General features: G+C 51.7%; 1 protein-coding gene across 2 annotated transcripts; it reads right to left on the bottom strand.

Annotated features, from left to right (window-relative positions):
• Positions 1-3116: 3116 nt before the first annotated feature.
• Positions 3117-12713, bottom strand: PRKAB1 (protein kinase AMP-activated non-catalytic subunit beta 1). Of its 2 annotated transcripts, XM_036353442.1 has the most exons (8): positions 12557-12713; positions 12269-12436; positions 9651-9814; positions 8447-8540; positions 8054-8168; positions 5973-6106; positions 4641-4709; positions 3117-4410 (listed from the first exon to the last, which is right to left on the bottom strand). In XM_036353442.1, the coding sequence occupies exons 2-8, from the start codon at positions 12425-12427 to the stop codon at positions 4333-4335; spliced, it is 813 nt and encodes a 270-aa protein (XP_036209335.1). In that variant the 5' UTR covers positions 12428-12436; positions 12557-12713; the 3' UTR covers positions 3117-4332. The 2 variants fall into 2 exon arrangements, with proteins under 2 accessions (XP_036209335.1, XP_036209334.1); XM_036353441.1 differs by having other exon boundaries at positions 12269-12707.
• Between the last annotated feature and the right edge of the window lie 3167 nt (positions 12714-15880).

The following is a 15880-nucleotide window of genomic DNA, read 5'->3' as shown; positions in this document are numbered from 1 at the left end:
GCAGCGGTTCTCAACCTGTGGGTCGCGACCCCTTTGGAGGTCGAACAGACCCTTTCACAGGGGTCGCCTAAATACATCCTGCATATCAGATATTTACATTACGATTCATAACAGTAGCAAAATTACAGTTATGAAGTAGCAACGAAAATAATTTTATGGTTGGGGGTCACCACAACATGAGGAACTGTACTAAAGGGTCACGGCATTAGGAAGGTTGAGAACCACTGGCTAAAGCATTAAAGCTAGACCCACAGGGGTGGGACTAGCTAAGCTTTCAATCTCATAATACAACAGTTAAAGGGGCCTCTTCCAGGGGTTCTAAACTAGGCATGACTGCTCCCCTCCACTGAGGATACTTGACAAGGTCTGGAGACCTTTTTGGTTGTCGCCTAGAGGGTAGAGGCCAGGAATGCTGCTAAAAGTCCTACAAGGCCCAGGACAGCTCCCCACCCCCAAAGCATAATCAGGCCCACAGTGTCCACAGTACCAAGGCTGAGAAGCTTTCCTTTCATGGTAATTTAAATATTATGTCTAAGGCAGGCTCTAGGCACACTGTTCACAGGAGAAAAAGTTTATCCCTTGCCTAGTCAAATGTTGAAACTTTTTTTTCCCAAAGCTGGGAGGGTGGGGGCAGGAAATACAGTGCAGCGTTGATCATGGCTCTCAGTCCATCAATGATTAATGGAGCTCTGTTTGCCCAGAAGGGGTTGTTAGGGTAGAGGAAAGAACCTTGAAAATGACTTTACTATTCTAGACACCACTCAGGCTGTCTTTCAGGAAACCACAGAGGGAAAATAAGTTGACTCTGGGGATGTGCAGCTGGGGCTGTCTCTTATTCTCACTTGCTGTTGAGTTTTCCAGATGAGATGGGTGCATTCACTCCAGGAGAGTAGGAAGGAGTGGGAAGGCTGGCAGCCTATCCAGGCAAAGGCCCTTTAGCTGTATTTAGGACAAAAAAACAGGTGGTTGTGGGAGGTGACCCTGCTGGCAGGGCTGCAGGCGGGGTTCAACCCAGGGACAGGGCTGGGCCCGAGATGGGACTCTGGCTGCTCCAGCTTTTAGAATCCAGTCTAAGGTCTGCTTCACAGCAGGAATGACTCTTAGGAGGGCCCTTGTGGATCCTTTTATAATTAGTTGGAGTGATTTGGGTTTTAGAGGAAATACATGCATGATCCTAACTTCCTGTTTTCTCCTGAAGACAATTACTATTGCGTTCCAGGGCAGGTGGCTCTAGTTTCCTTTCTCCACCAATTTGCTGATCAAGAGAGCCGCTAGGGAGGGACTACTCAGAAGCTAGGAGACATGAGTGGTCCATAGCCTTCAGTCTTCACAAATTAATTCAAAGCATTTGTAAACATTGGTGGAGGGTCAGGTCTCAGAACTGAGCAGACTCAGAAAGTTTGTTCTTTTCTGTGATGGTGGAGTCTCTGACCTCAGCCGTGGACGGATCACTTTGACCTGGTTTCAGGCGTGGCCTTGGGAGTCATGGAGGTCTCCTAATTGAGCCTGATGTGCTGGCACTTTTTCTTAACTTCCTGTTTGTGCCCACATTCCATGCCTGTTGTAAAAGCTTTGTGGCTCCCATTGGGAAATGAAATGAGCTTCAGGGACTATCTAGTGCTAGTCCAAGCCCTCTCATTTGTTCAGGGGGATAAGTCAGACTGAAAAAGGTCATGTGGGTTTGCCCAAGGTCACCTAGCTAGTCAGCAACTGAACTGGACATTCCTAATCTCAGTTGTGTCCACACCCTGGGAGGGGATGCTGGGGGACCGGCGGACTCCAGGGCGATGTCAGGCTTTGTTTGACCTGGTCTTGGGGCGCTGTTGACTTCCCAGGGGAGGGGAGGAAATGCCCTTGCCTGGGTCCTTTGGTCTCTGGTTTCAATGTGTTGATCTATGGTTCTATTTACCCTGCAATATCACTTTACATTTGTAATTTAAGGACCTTACCTTTGCCTCCACATACTCATTTGCATATAAACTCCCAGAGGGAAAAGTACCTCTACATTCATAAGCAACTTAAGCTTTAGCCAATGTCCCCAGTCCTCACCCGCAAGGGTATGCTACCCGAGCAACAGTCCCGGGTCATGGGGCACCGCAGGGCACATGTAGCTTTGCCCGTGATTTGGACAGAGCAGGGTCTCCTCTTCCACATCCGTGGAACAATCCCTATTACCTCTTGGGTATAAAGTTGGTTTTTTTTGGGTATAAAGTTTTTCACTTGGGTCTGAGCAATCTTCTGGACCACAGGGGACTTCCTTTTTAAAGGAAATGAAGTCGTTTAAGTACACAAGCAGCTGTGGCGAGTGCGGACACCGCGTGCTGCTCTGTGGTTGGGGCCTGTGCTCCCTCACAGGCATCTCTGCCGGGTGCCCATGGGCCCTGGGCTGCGCAGGACAATGACCGGGCTTACTGGCTTCAAATCCTTTTGCATTGCATTTCCAGCGTGGCTGCTTCTGAAATTTGTGGGTAGAGCCAATTTATAGGCTGCATTTTCCAACTCGGGCTTTTATTAATTTTAGAGAAAGAGGGAGAAACATTGGCTGCTCGCCCCCTACTAGGGGTCGAGCCTACAACCCAGGCATGTGCCCTGACTGGGAATTGAACCAGCACCCTCTCGGGCCTTGGGACAACCAACCGAGTCACTCTGGCCAGAGCTGGGCCTTCAGGGTGAGATGGCTAGTTATCCAGCCACTCCCCACCGTAGGTGGGCCAGATGCCCCAGCGGCTCCCCGATACCTGGGAAGAAAGGCCCATGAAAGGGATACCCGTAACCTTCCCTCTTTTTGGGAGGACAGAGCCCGTTAGCTGGCAAGAACAGGTCTGACTCCAGGTTGTCCTGGTGGCTTCCAAGCAGGTGTCATGGCCCCAGGCTCCCTCACGGTGCTCGATGATGAGCAACAGGAAGCAGTATCTGTGACCTGGGATACCACCTCCCTGCCTAAGCCAGGAACGTTGGCAGCTACCTCTCCTCAGCTTCCCCTTGTGACTCAGCTGTTCAAAGGGACTTTAAGTCACCAGGGTCCTTAATAGCCTTTCAAACTGTGTGTGGAATGGGTGTGGCCAGGGAATGGGCCTCACCTGTGGGCCACAGGACATGAAAACGATTAAAAAGCATGGCGCTGAATGAACGCTTTATTGAAACCTGTACGTCAAGGTGACAGTAACTCAGTGTTTTGAAACAGTAACAAAAAAGGGTTATTTTAACCCGGACTCGGGTTTATGGAACAGGTACTGGAAGCCAGGAGTTCTGTTCCTCCATCTCCCAGCATGAACACAGACCATGACAGCTTCCGCTGACTTGGGGACAGGAGCCTGCACTAATGGGAACATTTGCGGCATCTCCCTGGAAGCCAAGCCCAGCATAAGAGGTTCGTTTTGGTCCAAAGGATGTCATCCCAACACAAATCTAGAAGACTGCTGTCGAGTTCTAATTTCTTTGCAGATAAGCAACAACAAGAACTGCGACAGCCTTCTAGGTAGGGACAGAGGTCCTGAGCAGGTGGCATAGGCTTTCATGGTAACACTGTCACCTCATTACGATGAGAATAAAAAGCTGGACGACCGTGCCGCTAACAGTGGCCAGTCCTGAGGATCATCCAGCTTAATGGAGAAACCCGGCAGCGGTTTTCGAAGTCTGTTCTGAGAACAGATTATTGCTGAGCAGTTTGTTCACATGATCTACATTCTAGCTGGGTGATTAGAAAATTACCCTAAGGCTGTACATCAGCCATTTCTGGTTAAAAAAACACACACAACAAAACTTAGTGCACGTAAGTGTAACAACTGTAGAACTTCACCTGAAATCAGACAGGTGCTAATTGCTATAGAAATGACACCTCCCTGGAGCAGAGAACGGGAGACAATATTGCTTTGACTGCAGAGGCCGGGCAGCACCAACACTGTTAGCGCCAGAGCCAGGCCTTAAAGACACACATACAATCAAATTTTGTGTGGCCTTATTCCTGCTTCCCAGATATTTGCTACCAAAGTAGCTAGTGTTTGTTTTTTGGCTTAAGAAAACCTCCACAACCGGTTTGGTGGATGTGTATTTAGAACTGCACCCGTCCTTGTGCCCTGTGGTGGGGCTGTGGGCCTTCTGTCCTCGACTCCATTCTCAGCCACTGGGTGTTGAGAGGGCCATGACAGACGGAGGCAGGCGTGCCAGGAGCTGCTGTGCCCGGAACTGACCTTCAAGCAGGACTAGGGCAGGTATGAAATGTCTTACAGAGCATGAAATGGGGAATTTACAGTCCCTTCCCTCCAGTGGGAAGCATGTGTGTGTGTAGCCTGGTGGTGCCCGTGTTCCGGGCCCACCACTGCCCGCAGCTCCTCATATAGGCTTGTATAACAAGGTGGTGACATACTTCTTCTTGTACCGGTGGGTCGCGCTGAGCACCATCACTCCGTCCTGAGAAAGGGTGGAAATGACAAATGATCAGGACTCACAGTTCATAGAGTGCAAGAGCATCACCAGGGGGGCTTCATCGAAAGGTTCCTGGGCCGCCTGCAGGACTGGAGTGAGGGTCTGCATCAGGTCCTGGGAGCTCCCCTTAGCCAAGAACTCCAGGTAGTTTAGTTCTAGGGGGCGCAGAGCACACTTTGAGAACACAGCCCTAATAGCAACAAACACATCATTACCTTGATAGACAGCGCATAAAGGTGGTTCAACATGACGTGGTTGGGCTCAGGAAGCAAAGCCGGATCACACTGTGAGGAACAGAAGCAGACGTGAGGTGAGCATTTACGATCTGGGAATCGGGAAGACTCCCCACTTTATATCATAGCCCTGGGGAGCCAAGGAAAGGGAGCAGCTGCTCAGGGCCCGTCTTTCTAAGGCAGCGAAAGGGCTGTCCAAGGCGCCAGGTGAGGCGAGGGGGTCATGCTTCATTCTCCAACCAAGGGGAGCCCCCATGTGCTGCTGGGCTCCCTGGGGTCTCTGCTCAGCTTTGCCTTGGCCTCTACAAAATGTGGCCCACGGCCCTGTCCTCTTGTTGGAGGGGCAGAAGACAGAGCTGTCCAATGGGTGCACTTTTAGAGAAAGCAGGAGGATACAATCGATACCAGACACTCCCGGGCAGTGGGCGCCTGGAGAATGACAGGGGTCACTGGGGGAGGAGGGGCACTCTTGCTCCACAAAGCTCTCAGGACTGGCACTAATGCTGCCACACCCTCCAATTTTTTGAGAAACCAGAAATCTGGATTTCTTTTTCCAATGTACCCCTCTCCAATTTTATAAATGCTCATTCCAACGAGGAAGGTGTAGGGCAAAAGTCGGCTCAGCTGTCAGGTGAGCGTGTGCTTAGGCATTCTCTGCCCCGAGTGGTGGGTCCCTGGGTAAAAGTGTAGCCAGTGTAGGGCACGCCTGCACACGTGTCCTTCAGCTCCTGTCCGTACGCAGCTCCTATAAGGTGCGCTTTCCACCTTATAAACGGGTGCCTTGGAGATGGTGGCTTGAATAAAGCTGGAGAACATCTAGCCTCTCCAAGAATCCGAGCAGAAAACTGGGCGATTTGGGTTCAACCAACTGGACAATAAGCTACGAGGGAGTGACGGTGTGTTCTCCAGGGCCCAGGAGGACCCGCACTTCCTTCTGTGACAGCGACCTCAGAGGGAATGTGTTGCCCAGACACCCAGATGCTGATCTAAGAGCAGTTTCTGAAAGCACTGGGGCTAAAGGAGGAATCCCATCATGCAGCTGACTGAGAAGGGCTGGTTTATGTATTTTTGTCATAAAATTTGAAAGGAGTAAAATGCAAGGAAAGCCCCGAAAGGCTTGTTGGATGGGGAGGCAGCACCCACACTGGAGAAGGTCTTGCCAGTAGCCCGTTCCCACGGCAGAGGTGGACCCGGCCATTAACACTGAGGGGCGACACTGAGCTTTTTCGGCAGCAGCTCCGCAAGAGGTGGACAGAGAGGGGGCGGTTGAACATGACCGTGGAGGACGGTCCAGGCAGACGCCTGTGCACTCACAGAGATGCCCGTGTCCTTGTTCAGAATGACCTGGAGCAGATGTGGGGGGAGAATGGGTGGTGCTTTAAACCGTTCCTCTGGTTTTGAGACGTAGGGCTCCTGGTGGTAGGGTCCTGGCGGGGAACTGGACAGCTCTGTTGGGAGATGGTGACAGGCACTTACTTTGAAAATGAGGAGGTAGGAGCAGTCTCACTTAACTCACGGCACTGTTCCCTCAATACAGACGTATATTCTCTTGCAGAATATACAGGCCCCAGGGGTGAAGAGCAGAGGCAATGAGAAAACCTTTCCGAATTCTATGACTGGATAAAATTCAGTCGTGAACTTAGATCCTTTGCAGGAGTCAGCACTGTGGCAGAGGTGGTGAGTCTGGTCAGACTATCACGGAAGCTGTCGCCGTGACCTAACAGGAGGGACATGCTCCTCGCTGTGGGCTGCACCGGCCAATACCGCAAAGAAGCTCCAGGCACCAAGTGAGGCTTAAGTGGCTTAGCCTGAGTTGGGAGCACCGCCAGCCAGAATAAAACAGAAGATAAAGCAGCCTGTTTATACAGGTTATATGAGGTACCGGCACAATGCAAATCAAAACAAAATTGGAAAACCGATCTCCAAAGGCACTTGACTCTACCACTTTCAGGTTCCTTTCAAACTCGTGCTTGAGTGTCTCGATTATATAGACATTAAGAAGCTTCTAGAAGCACAGTATTTCACAAAGTTAGAAGCAGCTCACTCAGCTGGGAGGACTGAACTGTTACTCAGGACATCTGGGATGGGGCTGGTTGCCTGACCCGTGGGCTGTCTGGAATAAACAGGGTCCAGCTCTGCCAACGTCCTTGCCACACTTTCTAGGGAAAGGCTCCCTTCCCATGACCTGAACAGCTCACAGCAGAAAACAAGAAAAGCAGTAAGTGCAGAAAATCAAGCCATTGGGAGCCAATACAGATGTTAAGAGAGCCTGAGAAGTCTACAGAGAGCCTGCAGTGGGTTACCTGCAGCGGGGGGAGGGGGGGGGGGTGTCAGTTTCTGTCCCAGGTGATCTAGGCTGGGAAACGTGACTAAAAGCCTCAGTGCATGGCCCAAAATTACACTTATCAGTAAGTAGGGGATATTTGGGCATTTCCTCCATCCCCCAATTTCCACCTCTCTGGAAAAGAAATAAATGTTTTCTCTAAAAGACTTGGTAGCTAGCCAGAGAGAATTCGATGTCCGGATTTCTGATTCCTACGCACCACCACCTGGCCTCTTGGCCAGGCAAGCCCACCACGATCATTTACCACCGTGGCTTCCAGCCGATAAGAACAAGGCCCTGGTGGCAGAACCTCCAGGTCGAACCAGGAGGCAATGAGGAATCATCCTATAAACTGAACTGAAGCCATTTTCTTCCATGGTCTCCCAGGGGGTTCAGGAATTGTTTAAAGGCTGCAGTGCAGCTGCTGTTGACACTGTAGGTGACAACACACCCTTCCCGCTGAACTGCACTTACGTTTCCAGGTAGTTCCTTCCTGTGGGTTTGGACGGAAAGCAATTTACTGAAAGGGCTATGACTGCATGACTCGTGAAAGACGGGAACGTTTCCCGAGACTGTCCTTAGCAGGCTGTGCTGTGCAGCCTGTTTCCTGTGGTGAGCCTCCTTGCCCAACAAGGTGCTAATGTGCCACACGGTGATGGCCAAGGTCACGGAGGTGCCTGTTTACCGCGTGTCAGGCGGAAACTCTCCAGGCACCCTGAGTGGGTTGTGAGCAGCGGGGGCTGACAGGCTTCCCTGGCGCTGGCTCATCACTGACCCACGGCCAGGCTCCCAGGCCTTTTGATTCTGTTTCAATTCTCTGATCTCTGTGGCCAACAGACCTACTGAATCCTGGAGATCTGCCCCCAAAATGACTGACTGCTTCCTCGGGGCTGATTTCAGCCACCTGACCCCAAAGAGTTAGGAATTCATTATGTGGCTCTTTAGGGAGCTGCAAACATCCACCCGATTGGGCAGCTTGACTCAAGAGAGAGAGAGGAGAGGGAAACAGAGGATTTCTATGCTGTCCAGCCCCCACCTACACACACGTGGTATAAAAGAACTGTGTTCATACCAGACACATCGGAGCACTTTTGGGAATCCACCATTAAAGCATCAAACACTTCAAAGTCAGTTTTCTTCACTTGAATGATGTTGTTAACTGTGCCAAGCTGGCTGGTTACTACTGGCTGGGAAGAGACAGACAGGCAGAAATCATAACGGGGAAGACCTCTGGGGTTATTCTTAGAGGATTTAGAATTCTTGGCTGGAAGGGCTCAGCTCTTGTCTAGCCAACCTGCTCCTCTTGGTCAAGTATGCCAAAAGTCTGACAATTAGCACTTATCTAGCTCAGCCACACACAGGGACTTTTACCGGCAGGACAAAGGGACCTGGCAAGAGCCTAGAAGGGAAGGTGACTCATTTGGATTGTGCGGCAGTCAGAGGACGGAGGGCGGGGGGAGAGTACCTCAGAAGGGTCGTGTGTCCACTGACCATCCACATAGAACTTGTACTGATGCTCTCCTTCCGGCAGGTCCAGGATGGCTACAAAGTTGTTATGGCTATGAGGAAAAGGAAGCAGAGGTTTTCAGCTGGGTGGGCTGCCTTCTGAGCTTACTCACAAAGCCAGCCATAGAACAAAACAAAACCTTCCCATGTAAAACCAAGACTTCAGCTGCAGGAGTATAAACATTTTTAACCAATTCAAGCAATTCAATACATAGATCTTAATCTAGAAATGGTCAAGGAAGCAGGGATGCAACGTTTTATTAAAAACTCACTTTGCTCAAAAGGTCGCCTGACAGGCATTTGTCCTTCTCAACGTGCACACAAAACACCTGGCAGCCTAGATGCCAAGGAGGACGGCAACAGCCTGCAGCCAAGCTTTACCCTGTCAGTTTGCCAGGGGCAGGGAAGGGGAGCAATTTAATAGGAGGCAAAAGTTCTCTGAAGAAGCATAACTGTTAAAAAGGTCTCAGAAAACCTGTTTTGTTCCCGACTTGAAGCAACTTGTCACTGTGCCCAGCAGCTCCCTCCTACACCACTATCACCCCGGAAAGGTAGGTGGCTCCCTGACAATAACAAGGCCTGGCCACGCAGGGCGGTTTCTCCCCCGGCTTCATCAGGAGTACCCCCAGGGAAGATGCTTTCACTGACACTGAGACAAAAGTCCATGCTAGGGTTCCTGATGAGTTTACTGTGGTCTTGTTAACGATGCTACATAACATGTACCTTTCAAACAAAAGGAACGCACAGAGAATCCAAGTTAGAAAGAACCTCAGAGATCATCTGATCCAATAGTCCCTTCTTACAGACAGGAACGCTGAGGCTCAGGCATTAATGACAGGTTAGCCAGCCAATGTGGTCTCAAGTCCGGTCTCGAAATTCCCAGCCTGGTGCTTTCTCTACAGCACTAGGAATCGATTTCTCTCTCCGAGAATCCTGCCTGAGCAAACGCACAGCTGAATATGTGAAGTGGAAGCAATGCTCCTAATTACGTGAGCTCTAAACCTAGACATGTGGGTGTGAGAATGGAACCTATGAATTACTAAGATTATTCTTCCACTCAGCATTCATATTATAAAAACATTCCTTCTCTTCCCCAGCAGAGATCCTTCAGGACCAGAGCACCCCTGAGCTGAGACAGTACGTGAACCCTCCCCGGCAAGTACCTTCGTGTGAGCGGAAGTTTACTCCAGTTGTTGAAGGACCCAGATAAGTACACTTCCTTGCCGCCCCCCGTCCAGCGGAAGACAGTGGGCCGAGCCTGGGCAGGAGCTTTGTCGTTCACTTCCAGGTCATGCTGCCAGGCCAGGAATTCCTCCTTCTCGGGAGCCTGGAAACACAGCAGCGCACTCAGGGACAGGAAGTCATTAGTGAGCTCCCTACACAGACAGCTCCCCTAATATCGACAACTCATTCCAGAGGCAGCTGTTACTACCAAGGTTCACGTTCAGGCTCATTAACTGGCTAGTACGTCAGCTCCCCACTGGCAAATGGAGACAGTAAAAATAACACTAAGGTTGTTGTGAAGACTGAGTGAGAAAGTCCATGTAAAATGCTCTGCGTAGTGTCTGACATATGGTAAGTGCTTAAAAATTATTAGCTACCATTATTGCTGTGATTAAAGAGAACTACATTAAATTCTAGGAGAAATGACAAAACTCCCTTGGAAGAAGGTGCAATGAATTCAAGACTAGCTTAATAAAGGTCATTTTCCTCCCTTAATTAAGCAAGATTTGAAGTACATGAACATTTATTAGGAACAATTCCGGAGGTGTCAACGTGAAAACTGGCAAATCCAGATTCCGGGGAAGGGAAAAACGACATTCACCGAGTGCCATCAGACCCTGGGGAGAAACAGGTAAGACCCACGGTCGACAGGAACTGCTGGTGTGGGAGACGATGTGTAACTGGAGGCTCCAGAGGAAGAAGCACGTCTGGCTCTGGGGAAATGTGTGGTTTGGGATCTGTTACATGTTTCCTAGCCAGCAGCCAAGACTAAAAGAGCAGGCGCTGCAGGCTGGGGAGACCGTTAGGGGTGCTGCACGGCATCTTCCCTTCACACACTGGCTGCGCACGTCCTAAAAGCCGCCTGCATTCTTTGAGCTTCACAAGATTTCAGATAAAGAATAACAGACTGAAAACGATTTCCCTGAGGATGTGATAACTGACCCCAGCCAAAATGGTACATTTGCGCATAGTTAAAAGAATCCATGACTTCTTTTTTGTGTTTTTTTTTTTGTGGACACTATTTTAAATCATTCTCCACAGATCATCTTCATGTTAAACATTTCTTTTAGAAGTTTTGGAATAGCAACAGAACAAAAACTTCTCTTTTTTTTGTTGTTAATCGTTACCCAAGGATATTTTCCCATTGATTTTTTTTTAGAGAGTAGACGGGAGGGGAGAGACAGAGAGAGAGAAACATTGATGTGAGAGTCATATCGATTGGTTGCCTTCTGCACGCCTGACCGGGGCCAGGGATCGAGCCTACAACCGAGGTACGTGCCCTTGACTGGAATCGAACCCGGGACCCTTCAGTCTGTGGGCCGACGCTCTATCCACTGAGCAAACAGGCTAGGGCAGAACAAATACTTCTTGAAGAAAGTAGTTTCATTCTTATGCTGTCTTAAATAGCCATCCTTGGGCCAAAATTATTACTGAGGGAAGGGCCGTCAGGTCGTTGGAAAACCAGGATTCCAAAGTTCATGTTGCACGTAGCTTCCCAGGAATGCAACAGATTCAGAAAGCAGGTTCAAACTGAGGATGGAAAGCCAAGTCAAAGCAGAGTCTTTATAGCGAAGATCCAAGTGAGAATATAAGATAATAACATGATCACCCAGCCCAACAGCTGAGAAAAAATGGGAGCAAAGTTGGAATGAGTGGCAGGCAATTAGCCTAATGGACGATGCTTAACAGACAAGTGGATGCTAACAGAATACATTGGGCTGGGGATGGGTGGGCCAGGCACCTTCACTGCACCGAGACCTGCTTTGTCGCCTTGTCCTTAAGAAATGAGCTGTTCTCTAGGATATACTGCACGCAGCTCAGCGGCGGAATCTGTGTCCTGCGGCTGGAAGCAGGCCCTAGGCGGGTAGCGGGAGTCTGAGTCGCCTTAGACTTTCTGATAAATGAAAGCAGGCTGCAGCAGGGCGCCCGCATTTGGTCTGCCTTGGTCTGTTGTCATGTTTCACACCAGGGCCGAGCAGGTGAGCGGCAGCGGGCTGCCCCCTGCGCCTGGCACCCCACTCCCCCTCCACACACCCGGCCTCCAGAGCCGTTTCCCTTCCGTGCGCGCTCTGGGCGGGCCGGGACCCAATGTGCTGGCGGGGCCGGTCCAGACCCTCCGCCGCCATCGCTGACCCACGCGGCCTGCGGCGGCCCGTGCGCTCTGCCTTATCTCCCGGACCCACAGCAACCTGCAAACCCACTGTCACAGGGGCCAGGCTTCCTGCGGGCAGGGAGGCTTCTCAGTGACATAATCAGGATCCCTGAGAGAGGAGGAGACGGGCTGTGACTGCCGGCTCCCGGTCTTAATTCAGAATTTACACTCCGGCCCGGAGCCTCTCTCCTCAGCGATGTGATCGCGGCGCGTTCCTCCCCCTCAGGGTGACTTTCTCCGTCGGAAACTAGACACCGGCGGCCGGGCTGCTCAGGGGGCACCTCGGGGCCGCGGCCTCCCCGCGCGGAGGCGGCCGGAGCCCCTCGCCCCGCTTCCGAGGGGGAGTGTCGGGGGCGGGGGCTGGATCTCAATGGGCAAGGGAACCGGTTCCCCACCTCCCCTCACCTTGATCTCCTCCGAGTGGAAGAGGTCGGCGTCCTCGGGGCTGTCCATCAGGATCTTGGGCCTGTCCCCATCCTTGGCGCCCCCCGAGCTGTCCCTCCGGGGCGTTTTATGGCCGCCCTGTCGCTCCAGCGCGGCGCGCTCGCTGCTCGTGTTGCCCATGGCGGGAGTCTGCGGGGACACCGGGCAGGGCTAGGCCTCACCCCGGGGAAGGGGCAGGGGACTCCCGCGGTCGGGGGCGCGGGGGTGTCACAGGGCCCAAGGAGAGGGTCGGAGCGCCGAGGACCGCACCTCTCGGGCTAAGGTTCCGGGCGGGAATCCGGTTTGAGCCGGGTCAGCAAACCTGGCGAGGTTTCACGGCCGCGCCTTCCCAGCTCGGGCAGCGACGGCGCGAACCCAGGGAGCGCAAAGATAACCAGACACACTCCCCCCGCCTCTTAGCAACTTCCGCTTCCGGTTCTTCCGCCAGCCGGCGGGGCCCGTGGGGTGGGCGCGGCTGGGGCCCGGAAGGCGCGAGGCTCACCCTTACTTCCGCTTCCGGTCGGGATCGCCGCGGCCGCCGGCTCCCTGAGGCGGTCTCTGTGGGCCTCAGCGCGCGCAGTCGCAGTCGACGGTTCCGGCCGGCCCCGCCCCGGGCGAGGCTGCTGAGGGACGGCAGGGGGCGCAGCCGCGCGCGACTTTCTGGCCCGCGCTCCCTGCGCGGGGGTGAGTGACTCCATTAGAGATTTGGGATATTTTTGCTCACTTCCGGGTGATTCCACACTCTCCAGCCAAAGGGCTCGTGTGAAAGGGAAAGTCTAAATAAGAGGCCCCTTAGAGCCCGTGGTGCGCTGGCTCTCACGCCTTTGAGCGCCTGAGCGTCACCGTGAGGGCCGCGCGGTGAAAATGCAGGTTCCCCGGCCCGAGTCCTCGGGAATGGCGATTCCTCGAAGCTCTGGAGGGGGGTGTGCGTTTCAATAAGTGCCCCAGGCGGTGCTGGTGCGGGCAGCGGTGCAGGGGCTTGAGTAAAATGACAGACCGTATGATTTCTGGAACTTTCTCGTCTGGTGCCGGGGGGGTTGTAAAATGCTGGCGCTTTCAGAAGCTGTTTGTAAACCGAGTGCACAGCCTTTGGGCAGATAATGTTGCAGCCGCTGTGGACGCAGCGCCCTGCATAACGCGCCTTCATTAGCGCGTGTCACTCCCTGCGGCCAGCGCTTCAGCCACCAGGGTGTCCACATGCGGCACCAAAACGCTCTCGCCTCAGGGTCGGCCCTGTCGTGGTTTCCTTGTCGTGTGTGGGTTCCGTTTCTGTTTTGCATGCGGGTAACGCAGAACACTTCCCATTGCCGGGCCTGGTCATGCGTTTTGTCCGCTGAACAAACATTTGCTAGGTACCTGCCCAGGCCCAGCCGTTGTGCCGGGTACATCGGAGACACGGGTGATGTTCTCCTGGAGGGGAACGCGACCGTATCTATCAAAATAAAAATGCACCTTCATTTTGGTGCACGGCTTTGCTTCTAGAAACTTCTACCGAAATCCACACCTGAAAATTGTATGCAAGCATGTTCTTTGCAGCACTGTCTCTAACGCCATAATATATTAATTCTGAGAGGCGCATTTTAATCTCTGTGAAACTGGGCGCTTCATACAGCCAGTGGAATCTTAGGTTTGAGGAAATAAGGAAATGGAAAACTGGAAGATGCTGCAAAGTTTGTCAATAGGCGGAGGGCTAAATGAATTAAATACACTCGCTTTAGGGACGACGAGCAGCCTTTCAGAAGGAGGAAGGAGAAGCACACAGGTAACCACGGAGAAGTGTCTGTGACGTCCCAGGCCCCCCCAAAATGGCAGAGCAGTAGAGGTTAAGAGCGTGAGCTCGGAAGTCAGCCTGCCCGGGTTCAAATGCGGCTTCACCACCTGGTAACTGTCACCTTGGCTTTCTCTTTTGTGAAATAGGGAACAAAAATAACACTTACCTTGTAGGCTTGTTCTGTGAATTACTTGAGGACACGCACAAAAAGTGCTGAGCAAGAGCACCTGACTCTTAGTAAGCATTTAATAAACATTAGCATGTTTGCCGGCACCATTAGGCTTGCAAATGGAAGGTCCTGGAAAGATACACAACATGCTATTAATATGGTCTTCTGCCCTGACCGGTCTGGCTCAGTGGATAGAGCGCGGCCTGGGGACTGAAGGGTCCCGGGTTCGATTCCGGTCAAGGGCATGTACCTGGGTTGCGGGCACATCCCCAGTGGGGGGCGTGCAGGAGGCAGCTGATCGATGTTTCTCTCTCATCGATGTTTCTAACTCTCCATCCCTCTCCCTTCCTCTCTGTAAAAAAGTCAATAAAATATATTTATTTTAAAAATATGATCTTCTCTGGAAATAGGAGTGGGATTGAAAAAAGGAGCAGATAGAAAGAGGACTTTCAGCTCTTTAGTTTATTGTTTGAATTTTTTCCTACCTCAAGGATGTACTACTTTTGTCATTTAAAAGGGATTTTTAAAAGACAAAATACATAAGACATGGATCCAGCCCCAAAGGCATCCATAGAGGAGAGGTGGACACAGGCTCACAGAAAGGCAGTAGCACAGGGAGGCAAGGGCGTCTCCAGGAGCGGGAGGGGCTCAGGCCAGGCTGGCGGTACCGGTGTCATTCCTTGAGCTGTTCTTGCTCCCGATAGTCAGTGAGGAAGTCTTGGACATGAAGACGGTGAGCTCTGGGTTCTCTCCAAAACAGCTTGCGAGATAAGGAAGAACACGTGAGCAGTGGACCCCTAATCTCGCTATGCAGTCGCTCGCGCCTGGAGAAAGCTTCAGGACCCGTGCTCTGGCTCAGATACGATAAGTGGTTTGCATCCAGTGAGAGAGCCCAGGGACCGGGGCTGTGCAGTGTGCCCTGGGCAGGTCTGCCTGCCTGAGGAGACAAGTAGGTCCTGAGATTCCACCTGCCTGGAGGAATGGGCACCTTCCCCTCATTTGTATGAATACGCCGCGAGGACTACCAGGGGCCCGCACCTTGATGTAAAATAACACATTGGGCTGGTCCTAGGGGAAGTGGCTGAGGTGTATAGTTTATCCCTTTTCCAGTTCATGTTATGCGAGCTGTCTTGCAGGATGACCCTGACACAGGTCACCCAGCCCATCAGAACCTGGGCTCATGACACGTGTTCTGGTTAACATTTAATTTTTGAGAGGCCTTCAGTTTCCTGACTCATTTCTTTATCAGTACCCATATATGGCATAACCACTATCTACCAGGCACTGTGGTAGACCTGGCAATTGAATGGTGGGCAAAGCAGACCCATGCTCTGTGCTCTTAGTGCTGATGATCCAGCCAGGAAGAGATGCATTAATCAAACAAACATCCAACAGTCATCTGTGACAACATGACCCACTTAGGAGGTCAGGGAAGGCTTCCTGGAGGAAGAGACAATTAAGTTGAGATTTGAAGACTGTAGGTATTAACAGTGAAATTTGTTTATCAAGCCCTATTATGCATCTGGTATTGCACTTGATATATCAACTTGTAATCCCCAAAGAGTCCTGTGAGAGATCTATTATTTTTTTAAATTTTTTTGTTAATCCTCACCAGAGGATACCTTTCCATTGATTTCTAAGGAGAGCGGAAGAG

The sequence above is a fragment of the Myotis myotis genome, unplaced genomic scaffold (assembly GCF_014108235.1).
Source record: "Myotis myotis isolate mMyoMyo1 unplaced genomic scaffold, mMyoMyo1.p scaffold_m19_p_20, whole genome shotgun sequence".
In the NCBI taxonomy this organism is placed as follows: domain Eukaryota; kingdom Metazoa; phylum Chordata; class Mammalia; order Chiroptera; family Vespertilionidae; genus Myotis; species Myotis myotis.
The sequence above is the reverse complement of the archived record's forward strand: the minus strand, read 5'-3'. Positions and strand labels throughout refer to the sequence as shown.